This window comes from Staurois parvus, unplaced genomic scaffold, assembly GCF_062004578.1.
Source record: "Staurois parvus isolate SC_StPar_1 unplaced genomic scaffold, SC_StPar_1.0 ptg001158l, whole genome shotgun sequence".
Taxonomy (NCBI): domain Eukaryota; kingdom Metazoa; phylum Chordata; class Amphibia; order Anura; family Ranidae; genus Staurois; species Staurois parvus.
In genome coordinates this window covers 1,126,847-1,151,346 of record NW_028318954.1, presented here as the reverse complement: position 1 = coordinate 1,151,346, position 24,500 = coordinate 1,126,847, and the positions used below count along the sequence as shown (strand labels likewise).

The 24,500-nt window shown below is 40.6% G+C and overlaps 1 protein-coding gene across 8 annotated transcripts in view; it reads left to right on the top strand.

Moving 5' to 3' along the window:
• ABLIM3 (actin binding LIM protein family member 3) overlaps nucleotides 1–24,500 on the top strand; it is a 312,972-nt gene that overhangs the window by 206,166 nt on the left and 82,306 nt on the right. For all 8 annotated transcript variants that reach the window (XM_089659463.1, XM_089659460.1, XM_089659455.1 and 5 more), the window contains exons 3-4: nucleotides 4,888–5,071; nucleotides 13,111–13,223. In XM_089659463.1, the coding sequence (XP_089515589.1) occupies nucleotides 4,888–5,071; nucleotides 13,111–13,223 (297 nt within the window). The remainder of the gene's footprint in view (nucleotides 1–4,887; nucleotides 5,072–13,110; nucleotides 13,224–24,500) is intronic.

Genomic DNA, 24,500 nt, shown 5'->3' with positions numbered 1-24,500 from the left:
CCTGCAGAAAGCTGGAACCAACGTAACAAAGGCTACCATCAGTAACACAATACGCCGCCAGGGACTCAGATCCTGCAGTGCCAGACGTGTCCCCCTGCTTAAGCCAGTACATGTCCGGGCCCATCTGAAGTTTGCTAGAGAGCATTTGGATGATCCTGAAGAGGATTGGTTGAATGTCATATGGTCAGATGAAACCAAATTAGAACTGTTTGGTAGAAACACAACTCGTCGTGTTTGGAGGAGAGACAATGCTGAGTTGCATCCAAAGAACACCATACCTACTGTGAAGCATGGGGGTGGCAACATCATGCTTTGGGGCTGTTTCTCTGCAAAGGGACCAGGACAACTGATCCATGTACAGGACAGAATGAATGGGGCCATGTATCGTGAGATTTTGAGTGCAAACCTCCTTCCATCAGCAAGGGCATTGAAGATGAAACGTGGCTGGGTCTTCCAACATGACAATGATCCCAAACATACCGCCCGGGCAACGAAGGAGTGGCTTCGTAAGAAGCATTTCAAGGTCCTGGAGTGGCCTAGCCAGTCTCCAGATCTCAACCCCATAGAAAATCTTTGGAGGGAGTTGAAAGTCTGTGTTGCCCAGCGACAGCCCCAAAACATCACTGCTCTAGAGGAGATCTGCATGGAGGAATGGGCCAACATACCAGCAACAGTGTGTGCCAACCTTGTGAAGACTTACAGGAAATGTTTGACCTCTGTCATTGCCAACAAATGATATATAACAAAGTATTGAGATGAACTTTTGATATTGACCAAATACTTATTTTCCACCATAATTTGCAAATAAATTCTTTCCAAATCAGCCAATGTGATTGTCTGGATTTTTTTTCTCATTTTGTCTCTCATAGTTGAGGTCTACCTATGATGCCAATTAGAGGCCTCTCTCATCTTTTTAAGTGGGAGAACTTGCACAATTGGTGGCTGACTAAATACTTTTTTGCCCCACTGTAAGTACCTGAAATAAATAAATAATGGGTTCCTGGTAGCTTCATGTTTGATTCTTCTCAAATCTTTGGCAGTTAATTTGCATCTTTTTTTCTCTCAACCTGTTTCTTGCAACCCTGTTGACTATTTGCAACAGAACGTTTGATGGCTCTGTGATCAAGCCCCAATATCTTAGCAATTTCAAGAGTGCTGCATCCATCTGAAAGACCTTTTAAAATTTTTGACTTTCCAGAGTCAGTTAAATCTCTTCTTTGGCTCATTTTGTCTGAGGAAAAGAAGCTGCCTAATAATTTTGTTGATTTCCTTAGGCCATACCCTCCTTCGTTAAGCAATTACACATCACCTGATATGCTTATATCCAATAAGCATTCAAGTTTATACAGCCTGGAGTTGGACAATATGTATAAAAATGATGATATGGTAAAAATACTCACTTGCCTAATAATTGTGCACACAGAGTACACTGTAAACCATTTTAATCATATAGTTGTTTACTGCATATGGGCCATATCAATTTTCATATTGCTCTTAGGGGCCCACAGAGAATTAAACTGAAATAATACATATTTTTCTCATCTCTAGTGGGGAGGCAGACAATGCCTTTTTTAGGTGTTAGGCTACGTTCACACTAGACTTGTTAGCAAGCAGCAGACAGGTGTTTGGGAAACGTTTTTACCGTTTCCCAAACGCCTGGGAAAATTCTGCACATGCAGCACATAGTGCTGTTCAAACGGGAGCATTAGTGTCGTGTTGCGTCGCAACGGACGCCTCTGGTCGAGTCAGGAGGAGTTGAAGCCTCCTATTCAAGTCTATGGTGCTGCTCCGCAAATGCCCAGCCGGCGACACGGTTGCGAGGCGTTTGCGGAGCGGTAACACCATTCAAACTTCATTATAGGCGTTTGTGGGGTGTTTTTAACGCTTGGGAAATGCCTAGCAACTTCCGCTAAACCGCGCATGCGGCATTTGTGGAGCGTTAAATGCTCCGCAAACGCCGGACCAACGCTTGTCAAACACTATAGGGGCGTTTGGCAAGAGTTGGAAAAACAGTCAAGTGTGAACGAACCCTTAATGTGTTTCAAAAATGGAAGATTTTATATATTTTAAAGGCAAAAAGAGAAAAAAGCAGAGAGCAAGGTAAAGTGATTAAATAAATTTTAAAACAAAATGTAATGTTTATTACAATGATACAGCAATTAATTCAAATAAAATCAACATGAAAATGTGTTTGTGTACAAAAAAATAAAAGACAGAAAAAAATGGTAATGAGAGATGAGGATAAATAAGTTATCATTGTAGTATATTAGTTTTTGCACTTTTTGCAGAATATAAACTGACTGGACAAGGTTATCAACTGCCCATAACAGTTGCAGCCAATTGTAATGCCAACAAATGGTTACAGTGGGAGAATTTTGCTGAAACTGGTGCTTTCAGAATTTGGTGTAGCTGTGCATAGTAACCAATCAGCTTCTAACTTCAGCTTGTTTACCTAAGCTTTGTCAACAAAACGTGGAAGCTGATTGGTGTCTATGCAGAGCTGTACCAGACTTTGCACTTTGCAGTTTTAGTAAATCTCCGCCATTGTTTATATTGGTGACTGTACAAGGGGCTGTCTTGGTGGCTCTTTTGCATAGCCCAAGGTATAAAGACAGCAGGTTTTGGAATGGGGAAGTGTTGTAGGAAGTGGTAGATATGCCCTGTGGATTTAATTATGATCTTACAGGGATGTACAGGGAAGAAAATGTCCATATAAGCCACTCATCTTTTCAAACCCCCAAGGAAAGAAAGTCTAATAGCCTCAGCCCGGTCTCCAGCCAGACCACGTCTCCAACGCGTTTCATTCTGCCCCGAAGCTTAATCATGGGCATCCATGTTATCTCTCACATATCAACAATAAATGAGTATTAAAACATGGCATGTACTTACTTCTTAAGGCCTCATGCATGCTGGGCATTTGCCCAGCTCTTCTAAATGCCTTTCTCCTGGCTGGAGAAAAGTATCATCAAATACTCGCCTAAAGCTGTGTTTTTGCCAACATGTTTAGGCTCATTTAAGCTCTTGGGTGTTTATTCATTTCATAGGCCTATATATTAATTCTGGCCACTGAAATGAATGAACCCCCAGGCATTTGAGGGCTTAAACACATTTACATATATTTAGGCGACACATGCGTTTTTTCTGCCAAACGCTGCTGCTCCTGAACGCGCTGGAAAGGGTTTGTTTTTTACTGCCTCTAAATGCCTGTAAACACCTATGTGCGCATGGACACATAGGTTAACCTTGAGGGGTGTTTAGAAGCAGAAAAAAAACACAAGACACCTCAGAGTAAAAAACACCCAGTGTGCATGAGGCCTAATAATCTTAACAATATAAACATTACAAATTAGTACTTTTGAAAAACATGACTTCAGAAAATTCCAATCAAATGAATCCAATACCCCAGATTATTATTATTATTATACAGGATTTATATAGCGCCAACAGTATGCACAGCACCGCTTTACAATATAAAGGGAGACAGTACAATTACAATACATTTCAGTACAAAAGGAATAGGAGGGCCCTGCTTGTGGAGCTTACAATCTAAAGGGAGGGGTAGGTGCAGGGGCGGACTGACCATTTGGAAACTCGGGCACTGCCCAAGGACTCGGGGTCAGTAGGGGGCCCCATGAGATGCCCCTGGTACCTTTTTCATAGTCTTTTTTGAGTTTGGGGAAGGACACAGGGGCCCCATGTTCCCCTATTGCCCGGGGGCCCTATGAGTTGTCAGTCCGCCCCTGGGTAGGTGGTACAAAAGGTAAAAGCTGCAGAAGATGATCTGATGGAGGTGACTGAAGTACAGTTCTTAGGTGGAGGTGGCGTAGACTTCCATGAATAAGTGAGTTTTCAAAGATCGCCTAAAGGCAGACAGGGTGGGGGCTGACCGGACATAATGGGGCTAGGGAGTTCCAGAAAATGGGAGAGGCTCTGGAGAAGTCCTGGAAGCGACCATGGGAGAAGGTGATGAGGGAGCTAGAGCAAGATGTCTTGGGAGGAGTGGAGCGGGCAATTTGGATGATGTCTGCAGATGAGGTTGGTGATGTAGCTAGGAGTAGTGTTGTGGATGGCTTTGTATGTTGTGGTTAGAAACAATTGAGTACTGTCTGTGATACTTTTTTATTTGCACTAACATACAATTTTAAAGACAAGCTTTCGGGGAGTGTCCCCTTCTTCAAGGTCTAAGCAGTAATACACACAAAGTTTTAGCAGAATGGTAGAAGAGATGAAAAAAGCAAAAACAAAAAAAGAACAAAAAGAGGCTAGAGATAAGACACAGCAAAAGCAAAGGGGGGGGGGGAGACAACACTCACACAGAGGGAGTCATGCTTGAGGTGATAGTCATAAAACTGTTGGATAATGGTTAGTGGTTAGTATATTGAATTTTATACATCGGGTTAATGGAAGCCCGTGAAGGGATTGGCAGAGAGAGATAATGTATTTCAACATTATTTTATGTGGTCATTTTAAGCATTTGTAACTAACTACATATTTTCAATATGTTCCATTGTCATTATTCAGTAATAATGAACAGGTTCCTTCCCCTATAAACCTCTACTTGGGCACTGACATCAATCAGCAGTTCACTGTTTTGATTGTAATGGTACTATTGCATTAGTCTAGCCAGCATAATCAATAAATCATGCATTTTTCATGTATGCTAAAGACGCAGATAAATCATTTCCTGGAAGTAAATTATGATTTGGGGAGAATGTAAATTATTGCTAGTTGTATTGATCAGTTATAGTCTGAGGAAAATATCCAGTTGTGTTTATTGGACTGATTTGATGACAGTATTGAAATGGCTTGTTCGATATCTGGGTCACATTTTCATGTAGACTTACATGTTTCATGAACTGTAATCTGCCTCTTCTTTCTTTACTACAGTTTGTGGCTGTGACCTGGCCAAGTCCGGCTTCTTCTTCAAGAATGGAGAGTATATTTGCACACGAGATTACCAGCAGCTCTATGGAACCCGATGTGATAGCTGTCGAGATTTTATAACAGGGGAAGTTATTTCAGCTCTCGGACGGACATATCATCCAAAATGTTTTGTGTGCAGCATGTGCAGGTAAAGCTAATAGTTGTGTGTGCTCTGATACATATGGGAGGTTTGTAGGACCAATAATATAATATATTCGCAGGCTATTAAACTATATCCTGTAAAACTGTAGAGGCCAGAGCAGGACGTGTGAATTTATTAAGTGTTAAGAGGGCTGAAGATAAATAAAACTTAATATGTCAGCACCTCAGCAGATCAGCAAATCTAAAAGGTGAATTGATTTTGCTGATTGACTTGTATAGATGCATTCTAGTATGCGCAAACTGTGCCAACTGACAATTCTGCTTTGATACGCTCATATAAGCAAATGCAGGTACAAGCAGGTTAGCAAAACTCAATTCATAGTAATAGAGAGTTGTCATGCCTCCAACTTCTCTCCTTTACTGCCAACCTATTAAAGCCCTGGTTGCAGCGGCACTTAAGGCATGCTAAATAGCGCTTGAGACAGGATTAACCACTTGCCCTCCAGAGGATTTACCCCCCTTCCTGACCAGGCCATTTTTTTGCTATACAGCGCTGTGTTACTTTAACTGACAATTGGGCGGTCATGCAACGCTTCACCCAAATGAAATATTTTTCCTTTTTTGCCCTACAAATAGAGCTTTCTTTTGGTGGTAATTGATCGCCTCTGTGTTTTTTATTTTTTGCGCTATAAACAAAAAAAGACCGACAATTTTGAAAAAAATATATATATTTTTGACTTTTTGCTATAAAACGTATCCAGTAAAAAAAATTTTAAAAATCAGATTTCGTCATAAATGTAGGCCAAAATGTATTCTGCTGCATGTCTTTGCTAAACAAAATCCCAATGCATGTAAATTAATTGGTTTGTGTGAAAGTTATAGCATCTACAAATGGCGGTATATGTACTGTAATTTAAAAAACATTTTTTTTTATACTAGTAATGGTGGTGATCAGCGACTTATTGCGGAACTGCGGTGGGCATTCTGACACTGTGGGGTGGGGGGGACTGACTAACTGCATTAACATCCCAGTGACACTAATACAATGATCAATGCTAATAAAAAGCACCGACACTGTACTAATGACACTGGGCATGAAGGGGTTAACATCTGGGGCGATCAAAGGGTTAACTGTGTGCTGTGTTGTGTTTTACATTATGTGCTGTGTGTGTTTTACTAGGGAGACAAGCTGCTTTGTATTGCTCTGCTGTGTTCATGCTGAAAGGGGAGAGATCTGTGTTGTTTACGCACAGACCTCACCCCTTTCACTATTCCTTGGTGATCGCTGGGTGCCAGCGGGGACTCTCCGGCTAGGACCCGGTGATCGACAGCTGTAGCCACCAATGGTTGCGTGGGTAGGGCAGCACACGCGCAACCCCTACCCAAAAATGCAAAATCACATATATACTGTATATATATATATATATATACACATGATTTTGCACAGCCCTGCTGCCCTGTAGCAGTAGTTCTGCTGTAGGGCGGCGGGGAAGCAGTTAGATGAGATAGAATGCCAATGAATTATCTCAAATAAGATTCTAGTTGTATTTGCATTCTAGGATAACTTAAAGTGTTTATAAACCCTAACAATGAACTTTCATTATTTTCTCCCTTCTGGTCTGTTACCATACCATTGACAGAAATGTGTTATATCTGATCAGTAAGTGCAAAAAAAGTACCTGTTTGTTCTGCCATAAATCCAGTCAACTTGTAAAGTCCTGTAAAGTGCTGTTAACACATTTGGGTTGATTTACTAAAAGCAGATAAGATGTTCACTATGCAAAGGGAAGTTGCACTTTCTTAGGAAATTTGCTGCAGAGCTTAATGAATGTGGTGAAGTTTCACTTTGCAAAGAATATTCAATCATGTGTGAGGAAAATAAAAAATACAGAATTATTGCTTGAACATGATTGGATAATGGGAATCAGTAGAACTTCACCTCAGTCACTAAGCTCTGGGGAAAATTCCCTTGTAAAGTGCAACTTCCCTTGCAAAGTGAACAACCTATTTGCCGATAGCAAAATAACTCCATTGCCTCCACACTGAAATTCCCAGGGGTATTATCAGCCATTCCCAAGTTACCACTATAAACTACAGAAAACCTCCTTTTATATTATGAAGATGAGGAGGTATTCTGTAGTCCAAATCAAGAGTAACAAGCCCAGGGTGACAACCCTGCAGTACAGTACAGTCACCCTAGACAATACAGTCACCCTAGAATAGTAAAGTGTGTTAATCGCAGGATTACCAGGTGAAAAAAGAGTAAAATTAAAAAAAAAAGAAAAGTAATGGAGGCATCACATCTAAACCAGTAAGCTGCAATGTATTACAATTTTGTTTTGGGGTTTAATAAATGAGGGGCGAATAGCCTGTGGCAACCTTATGCTGTGTTTAGGGCCACCAGACTTACCCCAAGCAACAGCCTGCTAAGGCTCCATGCTCACGGGGCATTTTAATAACACTGGGAACGTTAGCTGTGTAAAGTCATGTTAAAAACTTTTTTCAGCGTTTTGCTGCATTTTGCTTTTGTTTTTTCGCGATTGCGTTTTTTAGTTTTTTTTTTACCAAAAAAAATATTTAAAAAATTTTAATAAAAAAAGTCCAAAAATGCTGGTTTGCCTTGATTTACCACGCTGTACCACGTTTTGCCGCGTTTTTCTGCGTTAGAGCATTTTTACAGCTTAAAAACTCCTCTAAAAACCCACTAGTCCTGTTTTTTTTCCCAGACAAAAAACATCCCTGCTAAAAAACGTCGATTACAGTCTATGTGAGCATGGACACATAGGATAACATGCTGGGGGGTTTACTGGCTGTAGAAAAAAAGTCAAAAGCCAAAAACAGCTGCTGTAAAAACGTCCAGTGTGCGTGAGGACTAAAAATGATGTCTAAAGTATTTGGGCCAATCTGATTGCACTTAGGATCCTATAGCGGGAAGTAAACTAGCCATATAATAACCACATAAAATAGCAGATAACGCCATTCTAACTATACAGCTGGACATTTTATCCCGCTATCTTGATGAATAAGTATCTTTTTTCTATGAGGGACAGGTCCCTTACACAGACTAGGTAGGTCTACAATAGAGAAATCTACATAGTAATTGGCTGGTATATGAATTTCTTCAACACTACCTTTTTCTATGTCATATTGCAAACAATAATACATGGATACTTTGGAGAATATATATGGAGTTGCTGTATTTTTCTTTTGAATGTGGCCTATTGCTGGAAATGGCTTTAGTTACTTTTGTGCCAGAAATTGTGGCCACCTGAGACAGCAGTTTAAGTGTGTTGTGTCATGTTTGACAGTTGTCCAATACTCAAGGTCTTTTGAGGACCTCCTTATGCTCCTAATGATCAGCCTATGTATAGAAAGCAAAAAAAAGCTTTCCAATTAGGGTATAAAATGGTGATGTGCCCCGCAGGAGGATTGACAAAGTTTTGCCATCTGAATGTCTTGTAGAAGAGGAATATAAGTCGGAATCTGTCAGCTATCACCACTAGTAGCATTGTAGCCTGGAATCTTTAGTACAAGATTAGGCAGCATATAATATGATCAGTGGAGAGATTGCCATGGATCAATTTATACTTAGTGAATGAAGTAGCTGGCAGCTGCCTCTCTAAATGCATGCCGGTGTTGGCATCAGTAGAAGTTTGTAAATGAGGTCATAGGATTATAGATATCCATGACCCTAAACTGATAAGCATTGTGTATAGATCTTCCCAGAAAATGGGCTGAATTTTATAAGGTCATTGGAGATGTGTTGTATGACACACGTCCTTGCCAAGCAATTGTCTGGCATTGCATGTTGTACAGGTAGCCCATATAATGTAGCTAAGCAGTTAACAAAATGATTTTCACATGACTCGATCGCAGCAAGTGCTGAAAGACAGAATGGGGTGAGGCTGGGAATGCAGCTGTACTCTTTCTATTTTAAGTTGTTCTGCACAACAGCTGTGCATACACTGTACTCCCAAGGAAGAAATCAAACCCCAGTAAACACTACTCAGCTGTCCAGACCCCCTGGGCAGCTTCAGACACCCTGGAGGAACTGAACTAGAGCTGGTTAAATGACACCCACCTCTTGTCCATCATTAGTACACATCATTGTCACATAGGTAAAGCGATTTAGGTAAGGCGAAATTGTTCAGCCCCATACATCAGTAAAAAGAGATTGCTACATCGCGGTGTATAGTGTCAGACCTAATGCTGATTTGGGCTTGCTCCTGCTTTAATGTTTGAGATTCCATGCATAATAAATCAAGATGGCTAGGCATGCATCTATACTGCCTACATAACACAATATTATATACAATTGCCAAACCTATAATTACCACTTTAGTGACCTGATTTTGGTATCATATTGTGTAGTTAAAAACAAGCACATTCTGTGATCTGTTCAGTCTTGGACTTCTCTTTTCTCCCTGACTTCTATTAAGTAGTGATGTTAATTTGTTCGTTCAGCTCAATGCTCACCCTAGAAAGCAGATCGTTCATGTCTCTGAAAGCCCTAGGTATATACAGTTGTGTTCAAAATAATAGCAGTGTGTTGAAAAAAGTGAATAAAGCTCAAAATCCTTCTAATAGTTTTTATTTCCATGCACACAAATGCATTGGGAACACTACACATTCTATTCCAAATAAAAACATGAAGAAAAATATATCAAATTTGTGTTGTTCCTCTAAAAAAAATTGAAGATTGAATATTAGACTGTTCAAAAAAATAGCAGTGTTTATATTCTTCTTTACAAACTCAAACATTCACTATATAAACTGAAAAATGTTTGAAGATTTTGTTTTCCTTTGAATCAATTAATATTTAGTTGTATAAGCACTGTTTCTGAGAACTGCTGTACATCTGTGTTGCATGGAGTCAACCAACTTCTGGCACCTGTGAACAGGTATTCCAGCCCAGGATGATTGGACTACATTCCACAGTTCTTCTCTATTTCTTGGTTTTGCCTCAGAAACTGCATTTTTGACGTCACCCCACAAGTTTTCTATTGGATTAAGATCCGGGGATTGGGCTGGCCACTCCAAAACGTCAATCTTGTTGGTCTGGAACCAAGATGCTGCACGTTTACTGGTGTGTTTGGGTCGTTCTCTTGTTGGAACACCCATTTCAAGGGCATTTCCTCTTCAGCATAAGGCAGCATGACCTCTTCAAGTATTCTGATGTATTCAAACTGATCCATGATCCCTATGCGATAAATAGGCCCAACACCGTAGTATGAGAAACATCCCCATATCATGATGCTTGCGCAACCATGCTTCACTGTCTTCACAGTGTACTGTGGCTTGAATTCAGTGTTTGGGGGTCGTCTGACAAACTGTCTCCAGCCACTAGACCCAAAAAGAACAATCTTACTTTCATCAGTCCACAAAATGTTGCGCCATTTCTCTTTAGGCCAGTCAATGTGCTCTTTGGCAAATTGTAACCTCTTCAGCTTGTCTTTTTTTCAACAGTGGGACTTTGCGGGGGGCTTCTTGCAGATAGCTTGGCTTCACATAGCCATCTTCTAATTGTAACAGTACTCACAGGGAACTTTAGACCTTCTTTGATCTTCCTGGAGCTGATTGTTGGCTGAGTCCTTGCCATTTTGGCTATTCTTCTATCCATTCGAATGGTAGTTTTTCACTTTCTTCCACGTCTTTCAGGTTTTGGTTGCCATTTTAAGGCATTTGCAATCATTTTAGCTGAGCAGCCTATCATTTTCTGCACTTCTTTATATGTTTTCCCCTCTCCAATCAACTTTTTAATCAAGGTACGCTGTTCTTCTGAACAATGTCTGGAACGACCCATTTTCCTCAGAATTTCAGAGAGAAATACACTGTAACCAGCATGTACAACATTTGTTGCCTTCCTTCCTTAAATAAGGGCAAGAATTGCCACTTGTTTTTCAGAGAATGAATGACCTCACTAATAGAACTCCACACTGCTATTATTTTGAACATGCCCCTTTCAATTAGTGATTCAATTACACAGAATTAGCAGCATGCATGTCATGACTGTTGGGTCTGTTGGATTTCTATTACTCTACTAGACCTGCTAGTAAATTATTTGCCATGTAGAAATATCATTTCTACCAAAAACAGTGATTGATCAGGTTAGTGATGTCTGACTGCTATTATTTTGAACACAACTGTATGTAGTCAAGAGGTGCTGCAATGTGAAATGTTTAAGTTAATACTGAAGGGAAGCCCTTCCTGAAAGATAAAGTGCCTTGAAAAAGTATTCATACCCCTTGAAATTTTCCACATTTTGTCACATTACAACCAAAAACATAAATGTATTTTATTGGGATTTTATGTGATAGACCAACATAAAGTGGCACATAATTGTGAAGTGGAAGGAAAATGATAAATGGTTTTCAGCATTTTTTACAAATAAATATCTGAAAAGTGTGGCGTGCATTTGTATTCAGCCCCCCCGAGTCAATACTTTTTAGAACCACCTTTCACTGCAATTACATCTTACATCTTTTTGGGTATGTCTCTACCAGCTTTGCACATCTAGAGAGTGACATTTTTGCCCATTCTTCCTTGCAAACTAGCTCAATCTCTGTCAGATTGGATGGAGAGTGTCTTTGAACAGCAATTTTCAAGTCTTGCCACAGATTCTCCATTGGATTTAGGTCTGGACTTTGACTGGGCCATTCTAACACATGAATATGTTTTGATGTAAACCATTCCATTTTAGCTCTGGCTGTATGTTTAGGGTCGTTGTCCTGCTGGAAGGTGAACCTCCACCCCAACTGCAAGTCTTTTACAGACTCTAACAGATTTCCTTCTAAGATTGCTCTGTATTTGGCTCCATCCATCTTCCCATCAACTCTGACCAGCTTTCCTGTCCCTGCTAGAGAAAAGCATCCCCACAACATGATGCTGTCACCGCCATGTTTCATGGTGGGTATGGTGTGTTCAGGGTGATGTGCAGTGTTAGTTTTCCGCCACACATAGCGTTTTGCTTTTAGACCAAAAAGTTACATTTTGATCTCATCTGACCTTCTTCCATGTGGGCTGTACCCCCCACATGGCTTCTCACAAACTGCAAATGGGACTTCTTATGGGTTTCTTTCAACAATGGCTTTCTTCTTGCCACTCTTCCATAAAGACCAGATTTGTGGAGTGCAAGACTAATAGCTGTCCTGTGGACAGATTCTCCTGCCTGAGATGTGGATCTCTGCAGCTCTTCGAGAGTTACCATGGGCCTCTTGGCTGCTTCTCTGATCAATGCTCTCCTTGCCCAGCCAGTCAGTTTAGATAGACGGCCATGTCTTGGTAGGTTTTCAGTTGTGCCATACTCTTTCCATTTTCAGATGATGGATTGAACAGTGCTCTGTGAGATGTTCAAAGCTTGGAATATTTTTTCATAACCTAACCCTGCTTTAAACTTTTCCACAACTTTATCCCTGACCTGTCTGGTGTGTTCCTTGGCCTTCACGATGCGATTTGTTCACTAATGTTCATTAGCAAACCTGAGGGCTTTACAGAACAACTGTATACTGAGATTAAATTACACACAGGTGGACTCTATTTACTAATTAGGTGACTTCTGAAGGCAATTGGTTCCACTAGATTTTAGTAAGGGTATCAGAGTAAAGGGAGGCTGAATACAAATGCACGCCACACTTTTCAGATATTGTTTTGTAAAAGATTTTGAATACCATTTAACATTTTCCTTCCACTTCACAATTATGTGCCACCTTGTGTTGGTCTTTCACATAAAATCCTAATAAAATACGTTTTTGGTTGTACCATGACAAAATGTGGAAAATTTCAAGGGTTATGAATACTTTTTCAAGGCTGACCGACTTATGAAACTGCTAGGTGCCTGGCAGCCACATTGGTCCTCTGATTACAATACAGAGTGAAGTCAGACATTTTCATGAGCTCAAAAAGTTCTAAAGTACTAAAGTCCTTAAGTCAGTAGAACAAATAGCATTTTTAGATGGTGAATTCAGCAGTGGCAAACCCCATGTTTCCGTGAACACAAGTGTCCTTGAAACATATTTGTATGCATACGGTATTTTTCTTTCTTTCTTTTTTTTTATGAACTTTCTTTTTTTCCTTTCTTCCTCTCAGAAAACCATTTCCAATTGGAGACAAAGTAACATTCAGAGGCAAAGACTGTATTTGCCAGAACTGTTCCCAGTCTTTAGTTTCTGACAAGCCAATCAAGATTCATGGACCAAGCCGTAAGTATGACAGCAAATGTTATTTATATGTCTCCAATTAGAATTAGCCAATTACCCGGTTGGAGATGACAGTTAAAGCCTAACTTCAGGCACCATTATATTCATAAGCTTGCCATTTCTGTTAAACCTTTATATATACTGTATTGTGGCTTTTTAGCTAGTGTTGCTGCAGGATATGTATGGAACTGGCTCCACATAACCTTCCCGCATAGTACAGCTCCTGATACCTGTTCCAATGTTGTATCTCCTCTTGCTATCCCTGCTTTGCCAGTCACAAAGACATAGTAGGAGGAGACACAACACCAGAGAGCTAAAGATATAGAAATAAAGTAATTCTGGCACATAAGTTGCAAATCTTGACCATTTCCATAAAATTTTAGTTTGATCCCCAGTCCCTTTTTTTAGGCTCTTTATTGGTCAGTGAAGCTGGCTATATCATTAAGGGAGCGAAAAGGAGGTCTAAAAGGAGGTAGGGCCAAGCTTTGGCTCTACTGAATGTTTAGATTTTCACTAAGCAGTGTCCCCAGCATTTTTTCATAATGTGCTTGGTTTAAAGAAAAAGTGTCCTGAGTGAATAAATCTTAACTGCAGGTTTATTGATTAATATAGAAATACCTTGGTCTGACTGTGTAAAAAACACAGTATGATTGTTCAGTAAATCCACTCTGTTCCTCTTGTATTACTGCCCATCAGCTTTTCCCCTGCTAAGAGCCTGATTTGTGGGCGTTACTTTTAGGTAACGTTTAGGTAACTTAGGTAACTTCTGTTGCTCCTGCCCCTTTGTCTTGTCTTGTCTTGTCTTGTCTCCTGCCTGTTTTTGAGTGAGTTGTTTTTCCTGGCAGTTCCCTTGGTTTACCAGTTACTTGTCTCTTATAGTACAAAAGTTCTGGGAAATAAAGATTATTTTATAAAATCTGAAAGAAGGTGAAGACTTCATCCAGTCTTATACTAGAGATGAATAAATTGAGTGGCTGACCCATGGTAACTTTCATGCTATCATTTTTCTAATGCAACTTTTAAAATGAAGCCTAGAATCAGGTTAAAGCGGAACTATACTGTATCTGAGCACCACAAACCAAAAGCGTTATTTAATTTATTTTTATTCCAAGCAAACTCACCCATCCATCCATGTCTCCATGCTTTATTTTGCTGAGAAATCGCTTGAAAAAACACCACCTAGCATTTCTGGCAGTGGGTAAGGGCAGATGATTCATGTTGCATCTACTTTCTGGAATCCATCTGCCCTTAGCTCAGGCATGCAGGCAGGAGGGTGTGCTTAGCTGAGAAAACCCCTCCTCCCCTCCTAAAGACTACTGGGATGTATGACATCATTAGGCACTGAAACTAGGAAGTAACTAAAGAAATGAAAACAGTTTAAAACAACTAAATATAATAAACTATCTATTTACTATTATTACAGGCACTTATATATTTATGCAGCGTTTTACATATATATATAGTACATTCACATCAGTCCCTAACCCTCAAGGGGTGTACAATCTAAGGTCTCTTACTCACATTCATACATACACATACTAGGGCCAATTTAGACAGGAGCCAAATAACCTGCCAGCATGTCTTTGGAGTGTGGGAGGAAACCGGAGTACCCAGAGGAACCCACGCAGGCACAGGGAGAACATGCAAACTCCAGACAGGTGACGCCGTGGTTGGGATTTGACCAACAACCCTAGTACTGCCAAGCAGATGTGCTAACCATTTAGCCACTAATGCTAGTAGCAAAAGGATTCAAAATAGTCGATGATGATTGAGAGAGTGAAGTTCTGCTTTGATATGCAGAGTATAAAATATTCCCTTTTTCATTCTGATTTTTCTATATCCTATTATAACCCTAAAAATATACCAGAACATTTGTGTTTACATATCCTAGGCTGCTGAAGTTCTCTCCCAAAGTCCCTGCTACTGGTAATTTGCTTAACCCATTTGTGTTTGTTAGTGTCATGTGACATTAGATTGTAAGCTTCTGCTGGACAGGCACTGATGAAAAAGGTTTCATGTATGGTGTAAAACATTGATATGTTCATATGTCAGTGCTATATAAATACATTGGTTATTTTAATAATTTATAATGCTTTAGGGCTCATATGAATGGATGTTGTTTTCCTGCATTTGAGACACACACCAAACGCAGGTCAGCAGATTCCCTCTTACTTCAATTGTAGATGACTATTCTGAGGCTGTGTTTGACCTGTTTATTTTTACATTATATTTCTTTGGATGCAGCAGGTACTAGTAAAATGTATTTTCATTTCTGGAAAAACAGATCAAACACAGCGTTTGGCTGTGATTTTGAGTTTGAATTTATGGATTGGAGTAGCATCTCTAGAATAGAAGGAAAAAAGGCAGCATTTCACAGCAACGCCCATCTATACAAACCTTCATTGTCATTTATACATTTAACAATGAGATTGTGAGAGATCTGTTTAATCCAGACTTCTAGTACATCATTTATCCAGGTGTGCACTGTCCAGCCAAACCTTATGAGAGAGGGTTCAGCACCATGGACAGCAGCCACTACCTTTCTCCTGACACATTCAACTAAAGGGTTAACCGACAGCCTGGCTACATTGTATATGTGTATGAACATTGTTCACACAGCCAAATATAAACCGTAATATATAATCTGCTTTTCAGAAAGGAAGATTACATAAATATGATTTAACAGTTTCTAGGAACATGGCAATATGTTATTTAACACAGCACATTGGTAATCTTTTCAGATTGTGGCCTACAAAAGAGAGGATTAGATGCATATGTTTATTTCTTTGGTATTGCATTTCATTCCATTGACTGCTGCCTCCCTTGCCCTTGTCATGTAATGTTGTGGAACAATGGATGATAAAGGCACTCTGCTCAACTTACATACCAAGAACTGAAGCTTTTCTTCCTGTCCTGTCAGCAAGTGTTACAGGATAGAACTATTGACAGCTCAGGATTGTGCCTTAGAGAAATGCAGAAGACAGGACACATAAATCAAAGGAAAATCATGTTTCCTCTATCACTGCCTTCATTACTGTATTTCTAGACAGATTCACTATTGTACACATCTCTTGGCATTGAATATGAAATGCTACAACGAGGACACTGGATCTAGTCATATCCTTGTGGTCAAAGACTTTGGCCTTGCTTTTACTCCATATGCTGCCAGCTGCTATTCCTGGACCCAGAACCTGCTCTCTGAACCTAGGTTTGAGCTAATGGACTCACATTAAACTAGTATTAATCCCCAAAACCAAAAATGTAATATACTGCAGTTTACCAATCCCTAAAGGTAGTGGCTGCATTTGTATTCTTTTTTTATTAATCTGTAGGCAGGTGCAGTCTGCTTTCTCCACTGTAGGTGGCGCTCAACCATAGGAAGTTAGGAGAAACCTGGTTTCTCTATGGTTTCCAGGACCCCTGAAGCAGTGTTTCGATTGGCTGCGCTGTATTTAGGTGAGCCCTATGTCAGCGGAGTTATTTTTAAGTCCCTGCCCCCAGGTTTTGGAGTGTATTTTGCAAAGTGGATAGGAGAGGGAAAGAGGACCTGTCTGTCAGGAAAAGTAATAGAGGTAGATATAGGTTCCTGATGAGGAGGGACAGGCTAGGAACATGCCATCCTACTTCAGAAGCCTCTCTATTGGGACCGGACCAGCCAGGCCACATTCTGCCACCTGAGACAGACACTGTCGGTGCATCTGCACCTGCTGTGTTCTCAAGTTACACTGAACTATGAGTGTTTCTCTGGCATGGCGCTCTCCCACTGAGGAGTTCTTGTTCCTGCAACCAGACTCTGTGTAAATACTTCGCTGCACCTACCCACAAATCTTTTTTCTTTATGTTCACCTGGTGACCTGGCCAGTAACACATTTCTTGTTTTAGGCCTCTTTCACACAGCCTTGGGGGGGGGGGCAGCAAAAACAAGCAGTTGAGCTGCAGTTTTGCCAATCACCCACATAAAGTCCACAATACAGCTGGATTGGGCTTTTTACATACTGTGATGTTTTGCATTGCAGCCACAGCAAATTTAATGCGTCATGTCAGTTTGACAGGCAGCACCAGCTGTCAAGCACAACAATTGAAGTCAATGGGGGTTCCACCACAACCGCAATCCAAGTAACTGGCTTTTGGTTGTGGTACAATAGTCTCATTGTAAATTGCCTTTTGACAAAAAAAAAAACAGTCTTCAAGAGGCATCAGGATCAACTCCTGAGTGTATGACAATTTTTCAGAGGATTGACCAGAGTGAACCTAGCCTTAGGGTGTCTCCACACTGAATGTAGGAGCAACAGAGACACCTTTGGGCAGCCTGGGGAGAGGTTAGTGCTAAACTAGCAGAATTAGATGGACTTAACTAAAGCTGGCCATAGACGGGTCTAACTCAATTTCATACCCACACACCCAATGTGGATGCTGGAATTCTCCCTGCTGAGCTATTGTATTCTGACAGCAGGTAGACTTCCCTGCTGTCAAAATACACTGCTCTGCATTGCAGGCTATAGCTGGCAGTGCTGATCAAGCAGCAAAAGTCCAACAGGGCTATACCAATACCAATACTGATCTACATCTGTACAGCCTCCCATCTACATCAGATGGTCCCTGCTGACCTGTACAAATACATACGTAGTGCATAGATTTCATCTCCAAATATGGAAAGGCTTCTTCACAATAAGAGCTGTGAAAATGTGGAATAGACTCCCTGAATAGCTGGTTGTGGCCAGCTCAGTAGATTTTTTTTTTTTATAAAAGGCCTGGATTCTTTCCTAAATGTACACAATATAACTGGATACTAACATTTATAGGTAAAGTTGATCCAGGGAATTGCCTCTCGGGGGATCAGGAAGGAATTTTTTCCCCATGCAGGAGCAAATTGGATCGTGCTTTATTGGATTTTTTGCCTTCCTCAGGATCAACTGTGGGTATAGGATTGTGTATATAGGATTGTATTTTTTTTTTTTCCTTTTAATGGTTGAACTAGGTGGACATGTGTCTGTTTTTTCAACCAGACTAACTATGTAACTGGGCAAATTTCGATCCATATATGGCTGGCTTAACAGATTGAACCCCAGCTAACACTTTTTAATCAGTTAGCCTAGGTTCACATGTATCCATTTTAAAATTGGCCAGTTTTGCAGTGCGATTTAGGCATGCAATTCTGATTGAATAGTATAGCGTTTTTTAATGCAATTTTACCAGAGCCTCTCTCTGTTGTCCTATGCAAAACCGTATTAGAAACGCATTGCTATGTAAACACTTATCTCCAGTTATCACTATACTCTATGTACTGCAAATTCAGAACACATAGCCCCAAACACGTGCAAAACCCTTTTGACAAACTTTGTCAAAATGCTATGCGGGTGGATCGCATATACACTACAGTATATTGCCAAAAGTATTGGGACGCCTGCTTTTACATCCACATGAACTAATGGCATTCCAGTCTTAGTCCGTAGGGTTCATTATTGAGGTGGCCCACGCTTTGCAGCTATAACAACTTCAACTCTTCTGGGAAGGCTGTCCACAAGGTTTAGGAGTGTGTCTATGGGAATGTTTAACGATTCTTCCAGAAGCGCATTTGTGAGGTCAGACACTGATGTCAGACGACAAGGCCTGGCTCGCAGTCTCCACTCTAATTCATCCCAAAGGTGTTCTATTGGGTTGAGGCCAGTCAAGTTCCTCCACCTCAGACTCGCTCATCCATGTCTTTATAGACCTTGCTTTGTGCACTGCTGCACAGTCATGTTGGAACAGGAAGAGGCCATCCCCAAACTGTTCCCACAAATGTCTTGGTATGCTGACGCCTAAAGAGTTCCTTTCACTGGAACTAAGGGCCAAGCCCAACCCATGAACAAGAACCCCACACCATAATCCCCCCTCCACCAAACTTTACACTTGCACAATGCAGTCAGGCAAATACCGTTCTCCTGGCAACCGCCAAACCCAGACACGTTCATTGGTTTGCCAGACAGAGAAGCATGATCCATCGCTCCAGAGAACACATCTCCACTGCTCCAGAGTCCAGTGGCGGCGTGCTTTACATGCAGCTGCTTGGCCATGAAAAACCCATTCCATGAAGCTCTATATGCACTGTTGTTGTGCTAATCTGAAGGTCACATGAAGTTTGGTGGTCTTTAGTTATTGACTCTGCAGACAGTTGGCGACTTCTGCACACTGTGCGCTTCAGCATTAGCTGACCCCACTGTGTCATTTTACATGGCCTACCACTTTGTGGCTGAGTTGCTGTTGTTCCCAGTTGCTTCCACTTTGTTTTAATACCACTAACAGTTGACCGTGGAATATTCAGTAGCAAGGAAATTTCACGGATGGACTTATTGCACAGGTGGCAACCTATCACAGTGCCACGCTTGAATTCACTGAGCTCCTGAGAGCGACCCATTCTTTCACACATGTTTGTAGAAGTCTCAATGCCTAGGTGCTTTATTTTATACACCTGTGGCCATGGAGGTGATTGGGACACCTGAATCCAATGATTTGGAGGGGTGTCTCAATACTTTTGGCAATATAGTGTATGAGAACCACCTCCATGGGAATACATGTCATCTCTCCTGCCATATGAATTACTGCCCTTGCAAAAGCATCACAAATCGCATATGTGTGAATCAGGCTAACAGCAAACAGTTTTTGTTCCTTTTCGGATAAAGGTTTTACATAAGTGAATAAATTGGTCAACACAGCCACATGACCAAGCTTCCTAGTGAGAAGTGCATCTAATGAGTCTTCTTCTTGTAAGGTGTCTCAGAAGAAAGAAGCACTTCTCATTTGTTATCATGCTCACTTGGTTGCACTAACCAATGAGCGGTCACCTTTGTGAGGTTTATGATGGATATTCACTCTGGGGCTGTATATGTTGTACAGACTGCTACACCAGCAGCATGCAGCATCTTGGCCGCTATGTGCACCAGGGTCCGAAGGGGTGGCCAGGATATTCAGAGTTAGTTCACCTTTTCATTTTTTCTGAAAGTTAAACTTACACTTTAATGATTGGTAAGCTGCAATATAATGCATTTTTGTTTTTATGTTTAACATTGTTTTAAGCCTTGCTATACACATTTGTATTTCTCATTTATTTTGCTAATGATGTGTCATAAAGGAAAAACCACCAGACATATGTTTGTAAAATTCCTTATTGTAAACTGATACATAAATTCATTGGACTTCAGTTACTCATTGCAGGGCCCTGACATCAGTCTTTCTACAGGACAGAGGTAGCAAAAGTGCAATAATCAACAGAAATTTGTTGTCTTTCACTGATCTGACTGGTGTCGGTGGAGTAGAAAGTTGAGCTGTTGCCCAAAGTGACCTGAGAGCTTTCATTTTTTATAAACTTGGAAAATGAACAAGTAATTTTATTCCTTTAAGAAAAAACTTTATCATAGCTGCAGTTTCCAATCAGCTTCACTGTATTGAAATTAAAGAGTACCAGTCTCCCTCACCACAGTACCAGTCTTGCCACAACCATTACATTTACATTTACTTCTGGGTCTGAATAGCCTTAGTCTGCAACTAATATTACTGACTGTGTTCTATAACATAGCTTTTTCTAACCTTTTTAACATGTTTCATGAAGTTGATATCAACTGGGCAGATATAAATGTCCTTGAAGAATATGTTACCCCAACAGTTAATATTCCTAATATGTGTCTGTTGTACCATGTACTTGTGTTAAAAAGTATCCTGTTCTCTTTGTGTTGCTTCCTTTGTGTGAAATTCCTGGTGATGCTGCCTGTCCCCATGCTTTCCCATTTCGAACTGAACCTGCTAGACATGACAGCACATTCATCCCAGCGTGGACAGTATTCTGGTTGTGTTGGCAGAACAGCCTGCCTGTCCTCCAGTGATCAGACTTCTGCTGTCACGGCCTCCTGCACAGCCATTCACTGGGATGATCAGTGCACTGCTGCTTCTCCACCCCTACCTCTCTGAGCTCCTTATGCAGCTGAGAACACAGGTTATGTAAAAGGAAAAAAAAAGATATACACAAATGTTATGCCTTTCATTTCTGTTTTAAACTGAATGGTTTACAAGATGAGGGTTCACATGTACTTTAATCGTCTCTCCCTCTGGGCAACTGCGGAAACTGAGCGGAGAAAGCTCATTTACTGGATCACAGCATGCTCACCCTACTCATAAGACACACTTGTACAGTACACAGAACATGGAAATTATTTTAGTAGTTATAAACTTTCTCATTTTATTTTTTATTTTATTTATTTCAGGTACTTATATAGTGCCATCAATTTTACACAGCGCTTTACATATATATTGTACATTCACATCAGTCCCTGCCCTCAAAGAGTGTAAAATCTAAGGTCCCTAACTCACATTCATACATACACATACTAGGGCCAATATTTTTTTAGACAGGAGCCAATTAACCTACCATCCTGTCTTTGGAGTGTTGGAGGAAACCGAAGTATCAGCATGTGCAGTATATCTTATGACTTCTATCAGTGTCCAGCACTGGGAAGTCTTGTAGGAGGGGTTTTCCTTCTCCTTTGACTGTCCTATGAGGCTGCATAACCCATAACCTTCTGTCTGGACAGTGCTGGTTGGCCCTGTACCGATCACATGCAGCCTCCCCCCCCAAAAAAAACTCTCCAGCAATGCACACCAAACAGAGCATGTGCAGACTTGCCACTGCTGCTCTAACTGTGGCAGATGGATTGAGGAGAGAAAAAAAGGGGAGGATCAGAGAAGACATGATCAAACAGCCTTTTTACACAATGCAGAGGATTACCCCTTAGGTTCCACAGTGAATATAACAAGCATGCTTTACTGCATATACAGACTGATTTTACTGTTGTGGGTTTAGTAACACTTTAACCTTGCAGAATTTTCCCACTCCATATCAAAGACTCGATTGGCTCTGAATGTATCATGCAATGCAGTGTAATTGCTGTGGCAATGGCATTCATACGTAGGCAAGTGAGAGAGAAGCATTCCTGTTTTCCTATATTACAGTAACTGTTTTGCAGTTCAGATTTTACTTGAATTTTCATTTCAGTTCATTTCATGTGTCAATCTGTAGAGTGCAGAAACCTAATATATAAACTGATCTCCGAACCTTTCATGGCTGCTAGTTACAAGGAATTGCTCATCGCCTTCTCGAGACCGCAGACAGAAAACCTGGGGCAGTCAGGTTTATGAGTACACTTTGAGAGGAAGTGAGAGGAGAGATGAGGTTTCATTATCTTGTCAAAAAGAGTTGCTTTTTTTTCTGCAGGAGATTTCTATCCAAAAAAAATCTCAGGGTACATCATAATGGGAATAACACTGTCTTATTTAACAAGGCAGCATTGTGCCATAGCCCTTAGGAATGGTTTGAAATGTACACTTTATTGGTGTGCAGTAGCCGGAACAGTGACAAATAATTGCTAATTACTTTCTGTCTTTTTAAACAGAAGACTAATGTGTTTCATTTAATAATAAGGAAGTCCAGAATGTCCAATTAGAAGTCAGCTTTTATTAGAATGACTGCACTTAGAGCTGGTAAAAAGAAATGTTTAATTGACTGCTACACTATCTTTTTAAATAAAGTTGAGGAGAGCTTGGTTTTATCAGTGCAACATGTAGTTTTACAGACTTTATTACCATAAGTCATGTCATGTCTGCCAAGCTTTTTTAAAAAAAAAAAAAATCAGTTTTTTTCTGCTCCTGCCAATGGGTGCAGTTAAACAAAGTCATATTGAAGAACATTGAGTTGATGAAGTTATAGGGGGATATTTACTAAACTGGAGCATGTAATATCTGGTGCAACTCTGGATAGAAACCAATTAACTTCCAGGCTTTATTATCAAAGCTTAGTTGAACAAGCTGAAGTTAGAAGCTGATTGGCTACCACCACACAGCTGCATCCGATTTCGAGTTTTCCAGTTTTATGTAATCTACCCCATAGTAAGGGCCAAGTCACACTGACTTGCGCTAAAATGTATGGAAAATGGATGTACATTTCCATCCATTTTGGTCACGCATTGACGTCCATTTACATACATTTTGACATCCGTTGACATACATATTGAAGTCAGTTGACATGCACCTTAAAGCGTACTGCATTTTCACAGGATATCCCGTGCATCGCGTTGACATCTGCTTATTTCCTTTACATTGTTCTAAATCGCATACATGTTGCATTTTGGCGCAACGCATGTCAACACAGAGTTATAGTATGAATAGGAAACATTGTAAATGATTGTTTTTCAGATGTCCTTTCCTTTACAGCTGCTCTAAAATACAGCTCAACGCAATGGTGTGATTTGGACCTCAAACCTAAGTTTACCTAAAACAAAAGAATGAAAAATCGATACAAGGGATATTACTTACCTTCAGTGAGATGTGTCCCTTGTACTGCTGGGTCCTTCTTTCGCTCCATCTTTCCCCTCCAATGCCCCACACCAATGTTGCAGTAAAATTCTGATGTGCCAGAGGTTAATAGAACTAGGGGGCTGCAAGAGGGTCTCATCAAGAGTGCCTGACTATGCCCACACTTTTTTCCTATCTGCCCATTCATAGATGCCGTACTGCAGCATCTATGAATGAAACACGATCTGTGAATGGGAGGTGTGTGGATCATTGATAGGTCTGCCTCCTCCATTCATAGACCATGTTTCATTTGTAGAAGCTGTAGTAATGGCTTCTAAGAATGGAGTAGTTGGGAGGAAAGGACAGGCATAGTTAGGCACTATTGAAGAGTGCAAATGACAGCTCCCTTAGTTCTGTTAAGCCCAGCTGCAACAAAAGATTATAGAGGTAGGGTTGGGGTAGGCACAGGGGTGTCCAAACGATGGCCCTCCAGCTGTTGAAGTACTACAAGTCCGCTGTTGAAGTACTACAAGTCCCATCATGCATCTGCCTCTGGCTGTTTTTCCTTTGGATGTCAGAGTCTTGCAAGGCCTCATGAGACTTGGAGCACCTGGAGGGCTATAGTTTGTACACCCCTGGGGGGCATTGGAGAAGAAATATTTTGGCAAAAGGAGGACACAGCAGCACAAGGGACACAACTCACTGCAATTAAATGATGTCCCTTATGCTAATTTTTTTTTTCAGGTAAACCTAGGCTTCAGTGTGATCATAACCCATAAAAGAAAAAATTAATATATTGCATTTTACCAGTCCCTAGATGTGGCTACAATAGTGGTCCTTTTTCAGGCTTTTGTTTTTCTTTATTTTTACCTGAGGATCCTAAGTAATACATTCCGTGTTCTTGGGTGGCAATGCTCACATCCTTTTGTATCTATGGAGGAGCTGCATTTTCACTCTGGA